This window comes from Anser anser (genome assembly GCF_964211835.1).
Source record: "Anser anser genome assembly, chromosome: 4".
NCBI lineage: Eukaryota > Metazoa > Chordata > Aves > Anseriformes > Anatidae > Anser > Anser anser.
Window position 1 is genome coordinate 61,361,748 of NC_139724.1, and position 21,061 is coordinate 61,382,808.

The 21,061-nt window shown below is 34.1% G+C and overlaps 1 protein-coding gene across 11 annotated transcripts in view; it reads right to left on the reverse strand.

The window, feature by feature from the left end:
* SLIT2 (slit guidance ligand 2) overlaps positions 1-21,061 on the reverse strand; it is a 263,097-nt gene that overhangs the window by 98,421 nt on the left and 143,615 nt on the right. For all 11 annotated transcript variants that reach the window (XM_083833918.1, XM_083833911.1, XM_083833919.1 and 8 more), the window contains exons 5-6: positions 10,510-10,581; positions 596-667 (exon numbers count right to left, since the gene is read on the reverse strand). In XM_083833918.1, the coding sequence (XP_083690044.1) occupies positions 596-667; positions 10,510-10,581 (144 nt within the window). The remainder of the gene's footprint in view (positions 1-595; positions 668-10,509; positions 10,582-21,061) is intronic.

Genomic DNA, 21,061 nt, shown 5'->3' on the forward strand with positions numbered 1-21,061 from the left:
AACCTTCAATGACATGAAAAGATATTTTCTGTATATGTTTTATACACATACCCAGAAAAATTAAAATAAAAATATCCATTTAACATGGACAGGCTAAACATCTCACCACATAACAACAGTGTTTTGCTAGGAAAGTGCCTCTTTGAAAACATCTAGATTGTCAGATACATTTAGTATATTGTTCCTTAAGTAGAGAGGCTGAAAGATCAAACCGATGTCAGACTGTACAACAAAGGCAATCCTGAAAATGTTCAGCACTTCTACAGTGATGTATCATTTACAAAAATAATTGGATTCATTAATGCTTCCCTCCCCATTTTAATAGAAAATATATTCTTTTCTTACAGTATCTACCATCTACCTTTTTTTTTTTTTTTCTTTAAATTGGGTGGTATGGTTGTCTTGCAGAGTAAAGGAGCATCTCAGTCTCCCCAGATAATTTTACCATTTTATAGCACATCGCAGTGGATTATTTTAAGACATCTTTTCACTAGACCATTCTGACACCAGGCTGCAGCTCACAGATAAGCTTTTGCATTAGTACTCCCCAGATATCAAGCTCTTGCTAAAAGTCAGAGATACAAGAAATACTTACAGCACTTCCAGGTCGCGTAGAGCCCTAAATGCCCCATCTTCAATACAGCTGATCTGGTTGTAATCCAGTTGCCTGTTAAACAGATTAGGAAGGTATTTGTAAAAGAGATGAGCGCTGGCAGTGCAGTGTGTGAAGCAAGCCTCCTGAAGGGTCTGCATGGCCAGGCCACATTAGCTGAAATGCTCTCGCAAATACACTCGTATGCTTAAGACTGTCATACACCATGCCGGCCTGGATGCTGCCACAGAAATCTCTTTTTGTTCTGAACTGTCTGCGCAAAACAGCAGCTCCAGGAGAGCTCCAGTAAATAATAACTGCACCTTATATTAAATGCCAAAGGAATGCAATTTCATTACATCAAGAAAAGCTATCCATTAAAAGCTCTCAGCGTCATCTTGCTGAAACAATTTCATTAAGGTAAAGGACGGTAAATCACTTAATGTCACACGCATCCCCTCGGTGACCTAACAGAATCCATTTATCAGAGCAGCCCAGCTGCATGTTAATTCCCTGCGCCCTGGCAGGAGTGAGCGAGGGACCACTTTCAGGGGTGCATCTGCCCCAGATGGGAGGTGCGGGGCTGAGGATGGGGGTTTAAGATAATTGCCTTCTAGAATATTTCCCAATGTAGAAATATTAGTGTTCAAGGTATTTACATACCCAGTTAACTATATCCTTTAACTCTGCCCCAAATGAAACTAGCATTTCTGCTGGAAGCTTCAGTGTGTGATTTCCTGCATAGTTTGTTCTCTCCGCAATTGTATGCAGATAGGATGTTGCCACAGAGCACTTGAATTCTGGACGTAAAACTCAGCAATCCATCCCATACATTATTAATCTTTAAGTATTAAGTTATGAAAAATTTACATTCATTTCTCTGAAGAATACTATTACTTTTTCAATTCATAACATTGATACAGCACATATTGCTCAATTTTAAAAAGTCTGCTGAAATTAACCACCATGCAAATACAAAATCCCGATTTCCCTGGTTATAAGCTTCTTCTATAAATATTGTCTATAAATATAATTCATATAAATATGCATTTTGAGGCACAACTTGCAAGAAAATACAATCTCACTTTAAACAACCAGATCTTCAAGCCCAACACTTGTCAGTATCAGATAAGATGTATGAGTAAATGTGTGTGAACAATGCTAAGAAAATGAACAAAATACAAATGAACTCTGCCCTCTCTGTCTGCAATTATATATTAGCTACCAGGGCTAATGAGGCTTTTACTAAAGCATTTTCTGTGATTCTTCTGAATCTCTGATAACCTTTTACTTTATTAATAAATCATCACACCCACTGTTGAGTGTGAAGTACCAACTTTTATAAAGTTCTTCTAGTTTCATCCATATTTTTCATCTGAATTACTACTATGTAGGAATAAAATATTATCATAACTATAGCGGTATCTGTGTTTCTTTGTACTGAAAGCTATACTGAAATGCAAACTATAATTTCCTGAATATGATCTTTAATCATTTTGGCGCAATGTTACAGCACCAGTGCTGCAGTGTTGGAATATTTAAGCTTACTTGCTCAGGCTCTTTTCATTTTTACTAATTAATTTCATTTAACAATTAAGTTAATAGCCTTTTTATTTTAAAGAGGTAAAATATATACACAGTACAGTTCTTTAACCTCTTGAACAATTTATCAAAGCTATTTAAATTAGTACAATGGCATGAAATGTTACCCTTGACACAATACAAAAGAGAAATTGTTTCCAGACAAATTGGAAAAATCTTTTAATGCCATCGAATTTGCCTAATGCAGTCTGCAGGTTAATCTGTAAAAGGGTGAGCTGTATGTTTGCCCATATCTTATTATCCTTAGCTGTCAATGTATAAATCAGTGCTGACACAGCTTCTTCTAAATCATCCATATTATACACAAAGGAAAATCTTTTAACAGTAGAGTAAGCACTTGAGCAAATCTTGTCCTACACAAACTGAAAGGCAGATTTCTTCCACTAGACTGGCAGCAGTTGTGGTGCACCTGGAAACTTTTGGACATCTTCCTTTAGTGAATCACCATTACCACTATCTTAGTGAATGGTGAGTTGTTTTCATTTAAATTTTCTTACCAGAAAGATTACTTTGTTTGCACTGAATTGGTTTAGGTTTGGGGGGAAGGGAGTTTTATGGATGGGGGAGGACAAATATTTCCTGTGTTTCCTAATTATCATGGAAAAATACTATTTTTTTTCATGTTTTAGATGATCTTCCACCAGTTATGACCATGATATGTATTAAAAAAAAAATACTATGAACAGTTGTCATAACATTTTTTTAAGCTATGAAAGGTAGCTTTGACTTTGAAGACTGTGTGCCTGGCTTGAATGGTATGTTAATAAATGGTAAATGGTATTTGTTAAGGTAAAGATATTCACTGCATATATAATGCAAACAAAAAGTTAGATAATATTTCATAATCAGTGTATCATTAACGTATAATTTCTCTCTAATGGACATACTGAAGCAGTCTGAATTTTTGGGGTAAGGCTGTCTCCTGAGAGCAAAATGTGTGAGCGTTGTGGCTTCAGACATAAGCAAGAGAGCAAAAAAGTACATATGTCTCCAATTTTAAGCTGTTTTATCATTTATTTTTAGCATGGTGACTTTCAAAACCATATATTAAAATAATGCTACGCGCTATGAAAAAGCTTTTTCTCACCACTAAGTTATTGACTATACAAATAATACTAACTTAATTTTAGAGCGTGGTTTTTTGTTTTTCATTATTTTTTCCATGAGAATTTATTTTGTTCTTTTCACATGATAGAAATGCCCTGAAAAACAGAAGCTGATCAGACATGGACCAGCACCTCTGGCCCATCCTCATCCTACCCCACTCCCCAGTATCTCTTCATGGTCTTTTTCCCCCACCATCTCTATGATGGGTCTTTTCTATGTGGGACCACTCCATCTCTTTGAAAAGTTGCTCTGTTCCTTTACTTTTCTCCCTCCAACTTTCCACAAAGCAGCTAATTATGTTGGGCAATGTGGTTCCTGGAAAGCTCATAAAATGCCAAGCTGTTATATTCAAAATATTTCAGATGTCACAGAGAATTAATTATTTTTTGCACCTTCAGCATTACCCATGTATTTCATATACTTACTATCTACAGTTATTTAAAATGTTACTGTTCATGGGTAGCGAAGACCATTAAACTGATAAGAAAATGTGTTTCTTAAAACGTTGTTTAATTATTGGTTTTGCTGATACATCTTGCACTATAGAAACACAGTGCTAACGTATTTTTTTTCATTTTTGGCGTATGTTGTCTACCAGATGACAAATAAATAATAATAATTAAAAAAAACCCCTTATGTCACAAGAAGAGTAGTTCATGACTAACAGAATATGTAGCATACATTTGAAAACTTCTATTCTCATACAGAAAAAAAAATAATAATTTGTATCTGACTGACAGAGAAAACATTTTTCCTTATTCTTAGAGGCTGAGTTGAAAGTTACAACAGTTTCAGTCTATGTCTACTTTACTCTCCTGCTCTTCAGCATTTGAGGACACTCTGTGGTCCAAGGCAAGAAAGGCACCATGCAGATTTAGCTTCTTTTTTGCTCACAAATGATTATATTCTACTAATGGATCAACTTAATGGTAAACATTTTTAAGAAGACATCAGCAAAAGTCAGAAACTTTTCTAGATCCCTGCTGTGTCTTCCTCACCAGTAAACATTTAGAAAAAGTTTCTAGTTTTAGCACACTGTATGCTGTATTTCATATAATTATTTTTTTTTTGTTTCCTTGGGAAAAGAACAGAGTGCACAATATTTATCATTCCAATAGAATTTTTGGAGACAGTCACTATTTTAATGTATCCCTGTATTTTTTACAACAGAACTGAGTTATGCTTTCCTATTTCTCAATTCCCCTCTCAATTTCACTTTCAAGAGGGATCAATAATTTCAGAGGCATTAGCTGAGAAAGATGTAACATAATTGTGCAAAAATTTATTCTAGGTTTTTATCAAACTTCAGAGAACTGTTTGTACTCTGTGTCTGTTTATTTCTATTATTCTTTTGTTCAGAGGTAAAGTATTTTTATCTACATGCACTTGCTAATGTAGTTCATTTTGTTCTTTCCTAATATTTCCTGTAAAACATTTTGAATGCATAATATTTTTCTAATACACATTATATAGCAAATGATTAGTCTTTCTCTTTTAACCCAAAATTAATAAGCAAGGCTTACAAAAAAACCTTTAAATTAGGCATACATACTGAATAAACTATAAGAAAAAGGAGAAAAGATTTATAGCTCCATCCTCTCAAAATTGTTGAGCACTTCGTTTATCTAAATCTACAAGTACCCTCCAGGAGGAAAATGAAAAATAAAATAACATAATAATGATATAAAGAAGAAATAGAAGAATTGCTTGAAAAGTAGCAAAAACACATAATTAACCATCTGTAATTAATGTAATGTAAAGACATTACGACATAAGAATGACTTCACAGAAATTATTTAATTAAGCCAGTTAGATGGCAAACAGCCTCAAGACTGTTACAAATGGGGGAGCAAATAGGTTCCTATTCTAGTGTGGAAGACAGGGTAAGCACATATCCCATGTAAGTTGTTAGAACGGTTTATTTAAATATTAATTATAAAATCTTTACCTGTAGAGCTATTTCTAGTTAGTTACTCTACATAAAAAATAAAATAAAATAAAATGTCCTTGCAAGTCTCCTCTCAGCATGAATATATCATGCTGTTTAGTAAAGCAAAGGCAGTCTCACTTTCCAAAGCAGTGCAGATGTGTAAAGGCCTAAAGGCTCCCGAGAGTTCAGCTAAGTTCTGCGTGCATCTTAGAAGGTCAATAGAAGCACAAACTAATTTTCTCTAAGATTCAAATCCTCAAACAGAATTTGCATTATTCTCAGGTTTGTTTTATTCACCTATGTACTGTTATGCAAATAAATACCAATTTTGGATAGATTTTTAGATTTTATCCACTTCAGACTTTTCATTGGTGGTTCAAGTGTTAAAAGAAGACTTGCAAGAAAGTTTTCAATACACTTTCAGAGAATTCTGATTTGAAACTCATCTTCAAAGTCTGATTTAAAAATACAATTAACAGTTCATAAGTGATTTGTTTGTGACTTAAAGTAAACTTTTTTCAGCAGGCTAAATTTTAGGTAAGCAGTCTTCAGTGAAAATAATAGCTTTAATAATAGCATTCGGCTCCTGTATTGAAATGATCTTTTATTGAAACAGTCAGAAAGAAAACATTTTTGCCTAAAGGTTATAAAGTCTCTGATCTATTTGGCAACAACAGTTTTAGGCATCACTGGAAAAGTTTACCTATGCTTTCTGCTAGTCCTGCAGAGAATTTTTTTGAGTTTACCAAAAATCTTAAATATGCACTGAATATACTAATATCCAGTGAAAATATTTCTTGATGTGTACCTGAAATATGGGTAGCTGTACAGACAAGTAATTGAATTAAGTTTCCCACTAGTAATAGGGGTGAGAAATATGTCAATTCTAAATTATTAAAGCATTTCTTAGACAAGCAGTGGGTATGGATGAGCACTTGTGCAGATGAGCAGACATATACTTCCAGTTGCAGTGGAAATTTGTGCATAATCTAAGAAGAAATCAGTAAGAGAACACCTTCAGCAGTACTCTCTGGCTTTCAACTGCTAATAAAACAACTTCAAGAAGTCTAGTCATTGCCAGCCAAGATAATTACAAAATTCAGTTATGTCTTTAGTGACAAGGCTAACTTTAAATATTTCACAATAGGCCCAAAAAGGCCTTGGAGAAACAGCAAGTATCATAATATTATTGAAGATTTTAGACAAAGATTAGAGTAATTTGAAGGACTTTGAGTAGATGCTAATGTCTGTCTCCTTACTAATTTTCCCAGTTAATTCTACATGTGTAGCTTTATCCTTGCAACCTTTATCCTTGTGGTGACAGCTATAGTATCCAACAGCATCCCTATGATCCACCACCATCATTACCTACATCATGACTGTCCACTTCCCCTTATTTTTCTGACCCAGGAGCCACTGTCCCCATAAGCTCTTTCTTTATGCTCTGCTACAGGGGGTAGAAGAACACAATCCCTCTTTAGCAGCCTTTGCTGGAACAAAAATTCGCAAGAGGACACCACTGTCCCCACTTGCTGGGAAAAAAAATGAAACCAAATGGATGCAAAGACATTGAAGAACAGAGTAGTCTAAAATAAGACTAGACTGGGACAAGAAAAACAGGACACAAAATACTGGAATGGAGATATGATTAAAGTGTTGCCTGTTCTTGGTATTATTTTGATGTTGCATATATTTACTATCACAATTCTCCCATAAGCACTGTATCACCTTCATCATTAACATGTACATTAAAAACATGTATTTAATTTCTAATATATATGATAATTTCAATATATTAAAACAAACAAAGAAACAAACACAGAAAGTTCCACTGCATTCTCTGAAGAACCTAACTTCCTGATGCAAGTTTCTCTCCCAAAAGAAGCACCAAGTCAGGAGCAGCTTTTTGAATTATACTTTTAGAATTTGAACTATCCGTACTGGATACTGTGTTTTGAGTCAGAGAAGACTGTAGAAACTAAGGTTCCCTCATTTTTTTGGCATGTTTTTTGAAGAACTTGACTCATTAGCAACAATGGGGCTGCAGCTGTGAGAGTGAAGTCAGGGTGATGAGGGAAGTGATCCTCCCTATCTGTTTGGCATTTGGGAGATCACACCTGAGTACTGTGTCTGGTCTCAGCTTCAGCCTCCCCAGCAGAAGATGGACACTGACATGCTGGGGTGAGTCTAACCAGGGCCACCAAGATGAAGCAGGTGATGTCTGAGGAGAGTCTGCAAGAGCTGTACTTGTTCAGCCTTAATAAGAAAGGGCAAAGGCAAGGTGAGGGAGGATGGGATCTGCCTATAAGTGCCTAATGGGAGGGTACAGTTAGTATGTTTGTGGGGACTGACTTTATTGTTGTTGCTGTTCTTAACTATGATGGTGGGGCATGTTACTGTGGCTGTAATTCCTCAGAATGACTTTCTCAATTTGTTTATCTTCTACAGAATCCACCCTGTAAATATTAAGAAGATGCCCATAAAGGAAATATGACCACATTTCATGGGAACTGGACAGCTTCTTCTGAGAATCATCAAGAGGACTCTAGAATGAACATATTAGCAGGAAATCAAAAGATCCTTGTGGTATCATCAACTTTAAAGGAATCAATTTCCTTCAGATAATCTGAGTTAACATCTAATTCCTTTTGTTCTGTGAAGACTAGAATAATGTTCTTTGGTAACCACAGAATCTTTTCCAAAATGTTCCAACAGGTGGGGAAATATTTAGGGGGAGTGAAAGAAAGCTGAGTCTCCATTCAGCAAAATAAAATATATAACCATTTCAATTTCTGTGAAATTTAACTGCCTTTGAAATTGCTTACTAGAATTAGTTTGGTATGTTTATCATGCATTGCATTAAAAAAAAAAAAGCCCCTTCAATTTATATTCTAATTAATCTAATGTTAGACAAAGCAAAACTTGAATTTACAAAGTGTTCTAATGCAGGTTTCTTTGCTCCTTTTATTTCCACCTCTCTTCCACAAGTTCGGTTAATATCTTTAACAGTATGCTTAATTACTAGGCAATTACAGAAGAAACAGTTAAATTAGAACAAATATTGAATTCTGTTTATGACTATTCTCAGTAATATAGATACGTAGTTCCAGGACTTTAGTAATAATTCCATAGATGCTATATTATTTCATTTCATGGTTTTCTTTGTTTGCAAAGTGATGCTTTCTACATCCATCATTCATCTATTGTCTCCTTACTTTTCTTGGACAATGAAATAAAAATAGTACAATTCTTGCAATCACCCTTCTCTAAGTATAATGTAAAAGCCTAGGCTAGGGTTTACATCTCTCTCTTTCTTGACTAAGCTTGTGGAAATGCACAAATACCATTCATTTTCTGAATACGTGACCTAGTTACATAAATGCTGTGCTAGACTCCATATGGCTCACCCCAGGAACTCATTTTTCATTCTGATGTACCTATACCTCACACAACATAAGGTGTGTGACCAAGAATGTAGAGAGATGTGTTTCTTAGAGCTTTCAACTGATCATAAGTATTTCAGATTATATGTTTGTTTATTTATTTATTTATTTTCTGGGACCACCTATAAATGATATTCCTGTAGCTTTCCTGCTGTCACAATAAACTATATCCCACATATCAGATTTGGACTTTGTGACAATGCTATGGCCTTTATGTGAGGTTTTTTTGAATTCTCTTCCAAAACAGAAAGGCTTTAAAGAGCAGATCTACTGTTTTATGCACATTTTAGACATAATTCAGGATCCTTACCATGACAATATACACCAAGATCTAAATATTATCTTAGTCAAAGGTTAGCATCCCAACTCAGTTTCTGATTGGAGCTATCTCAGAATATATAAGTATACTTATTACATTCTAAAATACTGCCTTGCCATGAGAAAATTTGCAATGATGCTTTTATTTTTAATACCAAAGCTTCTTTCTTCAGCTGTATCAATTTTCAAATATAACAGAACATACACAAAAAAGCAGGCTTCTCCTTGTAGCCAAGCCTCTCTTAAACCATGAATAATGATGGCACCAGTTCTGAATAGAAACTCCTAAAATATCGTTTAAACAAAGTAACAAAACTACTCTGAACTGTGCTTACGTGTTTTTAAGCATAATAGATTAGAACATAACAGATTTTCCATTGAGATGGGGTATGACTTTATTGTAGGGAAAGACAGTACCACAAATGTGTTTAAATTAAAAAAAAAAAAAGTAATAAAAACCAACATTTTTATAGTTGCATTATAATATCTTAATAATTAAAAATATCTTTTAGTTATAATCATGGAGCACTCCATTTTCAAAGTTTAACTACAAAAGTTAATCTTTCTATAACCCTGACAACTGCAATTAGCAAAAAGTATTTCAAAGGAAATTACACGAAAACCTCATATAATGGCTTAATACTTCCCTATTTTTATTGATGTCACATAGGACAGCAAGTATATTTTTTCACAGTTGCATCACATTGGGAGCTCCACAGTCTTCCTTGAATCCAGTAGAATGTGTGTCCTCTGTGTCTGTTGGTTGCTTACAAGTCATGAGCCCCCAGCTTACAGCTGCAGTTATAGCTTTTGGGTGGATGACCTTAAGTTTCCTACTGTGGAAGTTCATCACGGTCTTCAGGTCATTCAGTCCACTAAACTGACTCACTACTCTAAACACAAAGTCAAAAAGTCACTGCTTTCTTTTTTCTTGAAACTCTTGAAACATATTTCCTCATTTTTAAGCCCTGAGACTTCAGAACTTGCCCATGAACTTCAGGGTCAGTATCTCCAGGAAAGCTGGTATATAGCTTTTAGAAAACACTTACTTTGCCACAAAAGAAAACTGTGTAAGAAAAGTAATTACACAAGTAAAAAAAAAATAATATATGTGAGTAAAACTAGATAATAGCTTGATTTTTCTTTCTTTTACACAAGCTAACAAAAGGCAAACTCCTAGACCCGAGGCAGGACAATTTTTTTCATTCGAAACAATGAAATGTTTAAACTAACCTGACATTCAAATATGAAATTCAGGTTAGGTTAAGCAAATACTTATAATGCCTTGTTGTATTCAACTTCATTTCAATGTTTAAGATTTCATATCAGGCAATTTTAGTATGCTTAAGATGCATTAAAATATTTTGCCAACACAAGTGATAACTGTTGGTTTTATGCAGAGATTCCTTAAACAGCTATAAAAGTATTTAGTAAAAAGATATCTGATAGAACAAGAGGACACTGTATTGACAAAGCATTATAATCAGAATGTATATGAGAAGGAGGAAAATACTTACAGATTTTTTATGTCTACTGCTCCACGGAATGCCTTCCTTGGTATGGCTTGAATCTGATTTTCACTAAGATCACTAAGAAAAAAAAAAATATTAACTGAAACTTAAAATCCACCATATATATTTTTTCTGTATGTAACAACAACAACAAAGTAGGAAAATAATTTCAGCCATTACATCAATGCTTCTGATGAAGCTTATTTTATTACTTTAACTGATTTGTAATTGAAGAAAAAGCAGCAGCAGTAATACTCAAATTTGTTTATCTTTGTTGCAGTAGATAGCTTCCTTACAAAGGAACAGTAAATATGCCAAAGGAGAAGTAGAAGCATTACATGATTTAACAATGAAGACCAAACTGATTTCATTTTTAACTGATTGATTTCAATTTTCATCCCATTCCAAACACATGACGTGAAATATCTAATACTGTTTTATGCATGGAAGAAAACATGCAAAAATAAGTAGCAGTAAGCTGTTGAGAAACAACAGCTATCAAACTGTTTAAATGTCTCAGATAAATATATTTTTGAATTTTGTTACAAAATGGCAAGCACCATATATTTTAAAAGAAGTCATTAAAAAACATCTAGCAGCAGATAGAGGAGCACCCTTGATGCTCTCCCAACCCTACCTCCCAAAAGAAACAAACAAAAACCCCTGCAACCAGCTTTACCAGGCTATCTGAAACAAGTATCTTTACCAAAATGTAAATTTTATTAAAATTCTTGTTCATTAATATATTTTTTGCCATCAGTATATATATCCAACCCTTTTTCCAAATTTTAGAAATATTTTTGTCTTTACCAGTTCCATATTAGAAACAAAATCTACAAAACTGAAGTAAAAAACAAAACAAAACAAAACAATCAAACAAAAAACAGAGTAGATGGAAAAAAAAAAGTAGGGAACAAAAGAAAAAAAAATAAAAAAAGAAAGTAGAATCCAGGGCTTTTCACTTTTTCTCTAAGTGCTTATACCCCACTAAGAAGTAGTTCAGTGCAATAGGAGATGATCAATAGATTAAAGTAGTCAGTGCTATATAAATTGTATATAGCATTGTATGTAGTTTTGGAGGCCTTCAGAGATGTGTATATCTATAGAAAATATGGAGAACACAAGAAATTAGATGAAGAGGCTTGCTTGAGCATCTGAATAGAATTCTGAAACAAATCTGATGCATACAGGCTGTATCTACACTAGGATTTTCAGTCAGGTCACAGATCATTTTTCTTGTGGCTGGATAGATTTCATTTTGCTAAAATCAAAGCAGGAGCTTCATTCCACAAGCACACCAAGCACTCCAAAGCACAATATACATGCACTCCAATCCCTAACGGTAATGTTTTTCCATGTCTTGTTTTCTAGAGACAACTTTTAGATGACCTTTTCTAAGAGAGCTTTTAGGAGAAACATTGCAAAACAGTGCATAGAAATAAGACATCTAGCTGAAATGAAATGAACAAGAAGGAATCATTAGTTGATTATACATAAACAGTCAAGCTTTTAACATATTCTTTCCCTAAAATATAATCTAGAATGAGCTCAGATTTCTAGTTATTAGGAATCAATCTCTTTCAGATTTATGAACTCAAAAAATAGTTTGAGGACTTTATAAAACCCCACACTGCCTGACTCTAGCAAAATTTATATAATATAATCCTTTTGAAAATAATTCTACCTATACTGACAGCAATTTTATTTTATCCAAGTCATTGTCAGTTCTATTTACTAAATCTTTCATACCTTGTGCAATATAATACTGTACTGCAATGTCTTGTAAAGTATATTTAAAACTAGACCAAATTTAACTATTATTAAGTGTGTGAAAAACAAGAGAATCTGTGAGCTGTGATTTAATTTTCAAGCCACCTAAGTAAGCTTAAAATAGGATATGACTGCACTTGCTCTGACAATAAATTCAATGGCAATGAGTGAAAGAGCAGCCTTCAGCATTTGTTATGGTAACATGATTTAACAACCTACTTCCTTCAAAAAATTCTATTACAAATATAAACAGCAAATATCTATATTTACACTTCTCTTTAATTGACTAATACATTTTACCAATATAGAAATTGTGTATAAAGTGGTTAACAATACAGATTTGTATTATGATCAATGATTACTTTATAATACAGATATATGTACATATCTATGTAAACCACTACCATACTCATAAATATATACTGCAGGAGGTAATGGGTAATGATGCATTACACTTTTTATGATAGTTAATAAATTATCATCATTCACCACTTTTTAGAATTAAAAAGTGGAAGATGAACAAAATTGAGACAATACATAAACTATTTTAAAAACCTAATAAAAATATAAATGGTCAGAATCTTTCTTTCTTTGACTAAATACAAATCTTAGAGCAAGTGCAAGGACTTAAAAAGTAACAGGTATTAACCCAGGTTCCTCTATAACCCATACACTGAGATGTGTGTAGGCACCTGTGTGTATGCACATGTGAAAGAGCCAGCCGGGTCTACGCAGTCAGCATCATTTACATGTAGCACAGGCTCATGCAGACTAAAGTACAGTGTTCCCTGCTAATTTTAGCACATCTGAAATATAAACTACTTAATTGCAAAGGTCCTCTAACTTCCTGTAAGAGGTACTGTTTAAAGCATCCCTCTAAATGCGGATAGCTAAGTAAGGTTGGCAAAGTCTTTTTCCAGGATATTTTTTTTTGCGATTCATCTGCTCGGTTGTGAAATATTCTCATAACTTTTTAAGTAACAAAAGTTATTAAATCATTTTTTCTTTGCAAAATTCTACATCTCTTTTAAAGAAAATACAATTTTCAACATAAAATCTATGCCTATTTGTAATAGGTAAGCTTTTAGTAATTATTTATTGATTGCTTCAAGTTTTCATCTGCTCAGTCGAAAAAGGTTTCCTTATAAAAACCTTGAGGGAATTAAACAAACGTTTAACTTTTTATTCTTGCATAAACTACACCTACGCTTCACACTGCAGACCTAGGACTCAGTAACAAGTTGCTGTGTGGTCTTTTAAAACATCATAAAAAATAAAAAATAATAATAAAAAAAACTCATTCCACTGCAATTCTTAGATTGCTAACAAAAAAAAAAAAAAAAAAAGGCCACAAGCAGCACAAAGTGGCTTACTGGTGAAATGGGGCAAAAAAAAAAAAAAAAACTATTTTGTAGATAAAGCCAGACAGTTTTGCAGGTCATTCTGTTACAGTGACTTGACATTGCAGCCTATGTTTTGCAATAAAAGTGCAAACCTCCTCCTTTTCAGCCTGTTGGGCATTATTTTCCTGCACTAACAACTGTGTGAGCTCCCTTCATTTCCCATTCAAAAAGAGACACCATTTGGTTATGTCTGTACACTCAGTATCATTTATGATGGCACTTGGTAACCCTGAAATAAAAGGGGCTCTATGAATTTAAACAAAATTTAAGCCATTTAAGAACTGAGCATCCTGCTTTTACAAGAACAAATCTGATTTTCTGAGAGGCATGTCTTCATATTTGTCAGTCTTCATATTTGAAACCAGCAATCTGACCAAGATACTGTCGTTGGAAGAAATTATTCTCTGTAATTACAACAGTCCAAGACTTCACACACAGAAAAAAATAGTATATCTGTGGAACAGCAGAATTGATTCAAAACATATTGTATAAAACTAGAGTGAAAAAGCCAAGAATATCCTACACAGTTTTTGAAAGAAAGCACAATGACATAACACATTTTATCAAACTCATCTTAACACAGATCCTAGTTGTCCTATGGGTCTCTTCCAATTAATTGTTCTCAACTCTGTCAAGTCACTTCTAGGGAGATATATTCCAAATTATTAAGTCTGAAGTGGAGTATTTTAGCCATTGACCCTTTCAGAAAATTACTGAGTGCAACTTCGAGGGCTTCCATCACGTCATCTGCTGGCTTGTGTGGAGCACTCCATCACCCAGCCTTCAATGCACTGCCCTGCTCACATATGAGCAAACAAGTTTTCGAGGCCAGAATAGTTAGATGTAACTTTAGTATCTTTTAGTGTGAAATGTCCTTAAGGATTGTTCTCAGGCTAGTTTCACCAAGGCAAAAGGTGACAAAGAGGTCTGAACTTTTGCCCATCTGTATTAATTCTCAAAAAAAAAAACTTGCTTACATTTTTGTTTTTCTGCACAGAAGGTCAGGTGTATATTTCTAAGTCAGAGACTAAATATGTTGCACCTAAATAAAATCATTAAAATAATTCACTTAAATAATAAAAAAAAAATACTTACATAAAACCCAAGTACTCTAAGTGATTAAAGCACAAACACATACAACAGTGTCTCTGAGATCAGTAATGAAGGAAGCTCTGGAATTATTATGCTTACAGAAAATATAATTCCCTTTTAAACAAACCAGGTCAAGGCAATTTACATACAACGTACACAGGTAATCGCACATGCCTCAGATTTTAAACCTGTTTCCAAAGATTAAGGATTTCAATCTGATATTTGCAATGGCACAACAGTAGAACTTGACTAATTTGAAATTATGCCAAAGAATGTAGATCTCTCCTTTTCAAAATCTGATGAAACACAAAAAAATAAAATAAAAAATGAAAATGATAATAATAATAAACCTCTTGCCTCCAGCTCCCAAAAAATCAGCTTCATTTTATGTATTTGGTTAATTATTATTATTTTTTTTATTTTATTTTTTGCTGTGGAATACATTAGTAAACATGATACATAATGCTCTGTTGAAATAGCAGGAATACCTTGTCAAAACCTTGTTACTACTGAATCCTTCCTAAGAAACAGGATGGAAACGGCATATTTCTATTTATCACATTTACTGGTTAGTAGGTAGAAGTATATAGGGAAGAAAAAAAAAATCTAGAATCCTGCTAACATTTGAAACTTGTAGCAATATAACATTGGTATGAATCTCACATACACATGAATCTCTTCTCACAGAAAAACTAGAAAACTTATATATGCTATTGTTTCTTTATCTGAGGATAAAGCCCTCGGATAACCTGATATTAATGAGCCTGATAGAGTGCTTCAGCTCTTAAAAAATGCAGACAGTACTGCATTGCAGCTATTTTATTACTCACCATGTATAGTTCCCAGTTGAATATCCCATTCAACCTTAAAAGGAATGCTAAATTTTTAATCATATAAATTGAAACACCATGTATAATATCTATATCATGCACTGTGAAGGTATCACAGTTTTCTTATGTGGCTAAAACCATTGTTCGTTCTAAAACAATAAATCTTTTCAAGATGGCAAACCTGCTTGTAAATTTAATTACTTGTAATTTTATTTTCCTCTACAGTTTAACCTCCCTCAGTGTCTGACCAGGGATATCATAAATCTATACTGCCATTCTCTACTTTGTAAAATACTGAGTACTGGGAATGAGTAATGTGTCCTGATTTTTAAAGGAAAAGGCAGAAACACTGAGTCAAAGTATTGAATACTTATCAGTTTATTTATGTTGGTTCATAAAAACAGTTCGAAAGGTGGCTATTCTGTGATCAGGGACCTGAATAATTATTTAACTATTTCTGAAACAAATAAAGTAAGCCTTGCTTAGTACTCCTCTCTTACTGGAAAAGAATATTTTCAACAATAGCTAACTACATTCTGCATGAAACCCCACACAGGGCAGCAACCGGTCTCACATAATAAGACTACAGAGAAAAGAAAGAGCAAAGAATGAACAGAATGAGAATTTCTGTAAATTATTTAACTGAAAATCAAATATATTAGTTTGGATGTGGGGATTTTCACTTGGAATACAAAGATGGTGGTGAAAAAAAACCACACATACATTTTGGCAGACATGTAACAGCTTTTCTTATGAACATAAGTATCAATTAGATAATTTACCCTGAAATAAAACTAAATAACCTAACAACTCATTTATGAATATCAAATGGTTCGTTCAACTTCAGTTGCTTTTACTGTGATTTGCTTCTTTCTCAGTACTATTCAGTGTCCCCAGAACATCCTTCTATCTGTGTATACCTTAAAAAGTACAGAAATTTAGATGGGGAAAAAACAGACATTACTTGTTCATTAAGCAATTCTTTTCAAACAGAGCATGTGAAACAGGCTTTGGCACAGGATGCTCATGGATGAGCATCATTAAGATGATCATTAAGATATCTATAAGGCCTTGCATGGCCCGAGACACTTTTCCAGCAACAGTGTCCTTAATGGGGCATCCCATCCAAAACATCTAACATATTCCAGAGCTAGGCCCAGGTTTGAACAAGCCCCTATTTATTCCCCTAGTTTTGATGTTAGGTAAAGTGAAGTACTCAGCCTCACTGGGAGGCACCAGCAGGAAAACCTAAGCTCCTGAAGGAAAGCAATAACGTACTATGACATGACAGCATAGTAGAAGTGCCACAAATTTCAACTGTGTCTTGAGAAATGGATGGAGAGATTATTTTATATTATCATTAAACTTTGGAAAAAACTCTTACATCCAAAAAAAAATTATTTTGAGTACCTTGAGGGAATGATGACAACAGCCTCCATTTGCAAAAGCTACTGTGGCAGTGGGTTTTTACAATGTGAAGAGGACAGACTGAAATGGCAAGGTAATTTTTCTTCTGTTTTGCTGGACCTCTGATTTGGATTTCACTCCTAAAATGTCAAACAGTTTTCCATTTTCTAAATTTGAAATATAAATATGTATTTCTCTTCCATATTAGATGGTTTGCGCTATGATGGAAAACTTTTGATCAGATTTTCTCTTCACCCCTCTTATGAACCTTTATTTATTGTCACACAGTCAGGAAAACTGTATTCCTCAACTGCAAGGTTTAAACATGACTTTAATCTAAGACCTTTTCTGAATGCTACATAGGCATGCTTCAGCAAGCTCCAGTTTTAGTGTATTAGGAAGCTTAAATATTATTTTCAGAACTTCATAGAGGAAATCAAACCAATGTGAAAAATCTTCAGCAACAGAGATGCTGCTGAAGTATTACCTCATGGTCTAAATGCAGGGAAAGCATCATGCACAGACAAGTAAATCTACAGTACTCTACAAGTAAAATCTCAGGTGAACTGAACCTATTAAAGCCTGTTTGGAATTCAGATTTCCATGATGGTAGAAATATACCACAGCGTAGCATGAGCTTACTAAACAAACATGAATGTTTTAATCTCTAACTCAACACTTTTTATCTCACATTCAGCAAATATATTACTATACTAAAACAAGTAAGTACATTTCCTATCAGCCAAATGAGGCTTATCCCTTTAATTGTTACAATACTGATGTACGTTAGGCTTTATAGAGTTACTGTATTACAAATTGCAGTACTGCATCACTTATTTATGAAGATAATTTTATACCCAAATGGGTTCTCATGTCCTTTTATCACGGCCTGGCTTTTTGGCAGGTCTACAAATCAATTAAGAAAAACAAAATAAAGAAATGTTTAAAAATTATATGCTTAACAATTCAGTCTAATATCTTGCTGAAAAAAAAAAAAAAAACACCCAAAACCTGATGCAACATTTTTTGCCTATGAAATAAAAAACTTAGTCTCCTATTTATCAAATTATTTTTTGTTTCTACTCTTCAGTAAAACATCCAATGCAGCTATTTCTCTTGATAATTATGATACAAAAGGAGTCCAATACTATCAGCAGTGACCAATATGTCTCTAGGTGCATATTTATCTCCTTGTGATGACCAAAAACCTGAATTATAAATTCTAGCATTAGTTCTGTAAATCATTACCTCTGGTCATATCATTTCCACCTGCTTCCCAAATGAGAAATGATATTTCAGATCTGAGAAAGGTACTATTAACCTTCTTTTATGGATGGTGAAGCCAAGGTAGTATGTTATCAGTAGCAGTATGCATCAGTACTATACTGAGGAGCACAAGGCAGACGAGAATTTCGATGACAGAATTGCAGGTTCTCTCTGCATTGTGCACTAATTTGCATTTGCTCTGTAGACTCCCCAGAGACTCAGATGCTGTAAAGAGTAGACACAATCTATTCCCACGCTAAAGCAGGATCACTCCCTATGCCATGGTGTGCTACACTGTCCAGCTGAATATTTCATATTGCTCAACGTAGGGCAATCACCACTGTAATATGGGCAAAATTATTTGAGTCACTGCAATTCTTATGCTAAGGAACAAGACTCCCTCTTTTCTAAGAATATTCAGATTAGGTTTCCCTGCTCGCTTTCATCTCTCAGTTTTTAATGATATCACTTTTAATGATATTACTGAAGTTCCTTTAATTCTTAATGCTTCAGGGTTTTTTAACATCTGTTAACCATTTATAAATCTATAATTGAATGAAAATGGACTTATTGTAGCTATTTGTATGCTATCATTTGTATTCTTTAAGCAGCAGATATTTTTATCTGTTTTATCTACTTATTTATTTAGAGCATCGATACAAATCATTTATGCATACAGCATAGAACATATACAACAAAAGAAAACAACAACAACAATAAAAAAAACTAATGAGCTACACTAGAAGTACCGATAGCCTGCTAACTCCAATTTTAAGTACCTTCAACCTTAAGTTTTAGGACAAGTCATCAAAAATGGAAATAATGACAATTAATGCTAATTTTTTTATGTTTGAGAAACAAGCTGACTCCACATACCTATCCAATACAATATGATATTGACTTGTTTATAATTTTGCATATTACTAATTGGTAATTTCCCCAGAATTACAATAGCACAGAGTCCAAGTACCAGGCCTCCCTACTTTTTAATAGGATCACATTTTGGGTTTAGAAAAAATGAAAGCCTCCTATTGCAGTCTTGGCATGGAAGTTAATCTATGGGCCACAGGATCAATTCTACTCTACAGTGTCTCCAAAAGTGCACTTAAATCAATTTGTATATTCTGGTACCATTTGAAAATAATTGCTCAAGGAGATTCGCCATTTATTCTTTATTGTGCTAGAGTGTCCTAGTGTGACAAATGCTCATTGTAAAATAAAATAGGAGTATTAGGACCACACATGTATTTCACTGGAGTCTTAGAAAATTATTTTTGAAAAGGTCAGTAGTCTTTATTAGTCTGCTCCACTAAATTAATATATAATTCTCTTTGTTTAGGACTTTAAAAAATAGAAATAATTACATGTTGTAGCTCTTCAAGAGGAATGGACCACCCACAATTTCCAAGAGGGAGAATTGTAATGGTGCTTCAAATTTGACTTCAGTATAACCCTTTTGATAACCCTTTTTTGATAAAAAAAAAAAAAAAAAAACCCTTGAAGCCCTTTAAGAACACCCCCACCAAAAAAAGAGAGAGAGAGAGAGAGAGAGAGAGAGAGAGAGAAACTCACTGATTCTTTATCTCCCATAGGCTCTCAAATTGGTCAAGCTGAAGAAAGGTACTAAGCCACAACTACCGACTGCCTCTTGTCCTGAATTTCTGTCAGTCCAGTTCCCCTACTGATGCCTGATACAGCTGCATAGCTGTGAAGTGTGAGGGGTCCTACAGCCCTACCTGGAGTTTGCATAGTGAGAGGTGACTTTTATATGTAAATTTATCATCTCAAAAATTACAGTTTAGTCCAGCCAATAACTTCTAAAGCACATATGTTTTTTTGTTCCTGCATATTTTCCTCCTTTTTACTTACCCAGGTTGTAATTAAAGACAAGATAGAAACTTACATTAACTCTTACGTGCTATTATTTCATACAAGGCCACAAAAGATCATTTCTTTGTAAGGAAAGAGCGAAGATTCTGCTATTTTAATTTCACCTGTCTCTAACAGGTGATTTGGTTATTAATTTCTAATCTATTATTACACTTGATAGACTGGAGAAGACTTTACAAATTAAGGATTTAAAACTGATAAAACAAGATACTCCAGGTAGCATTCACTTCTGGGAAGTGACATACTCAGAGTAGGCATGGCTGAAACATCCACTTGGCTTAGTTTAGGGATCTGATCCCATTAAGAATAGATGAGATGGCACACTTGCCTTTCCAAAAGACTTCTCCAAGAGTGTCTGAAAAATCTATCACTCCTGTTCCCTGTAACAAAACTTCTTTTTAGCAGGAGTTTGGAGCAGTCAACGTGTCTTTAATATTTAATATTGTTTCACCTGCTTTGGAATTGAAACTGTAAGCACTTTTAGGAACTGACTGAAAGGTTGTCTGGTATGTTGTCTAGTTTCACTCCACAGTCTATAACCCTTGCGTATTCTCTTCTGAAATATCACTCAGTGAACCATGGCAATTCTTCTCTTTGCTCGGAACTGAGCAGAGCAGATTCTTGACCCAGCACCATTACTCATTGCTGCTATTGCAAAACAGGTAAGTTATAATTACATCCCTGAACACAAGCATTTTTCATCAAGTATAGGCTCAAACTGTTAAGTCTAACAATAAACTGAGTACTCCAAGTGGTTCCTAACAGTAAACCTAACCTTGAACGGTTTGTCAAGGGGCAGCCAAAATTTGGAGAGGAAGCCAGAAATGATCTTGCAGGTTATTAATGTTGAATGGCACTGTGCTCACTCTTCCTTCACCTGAGTCAAACAATGCAATTTCT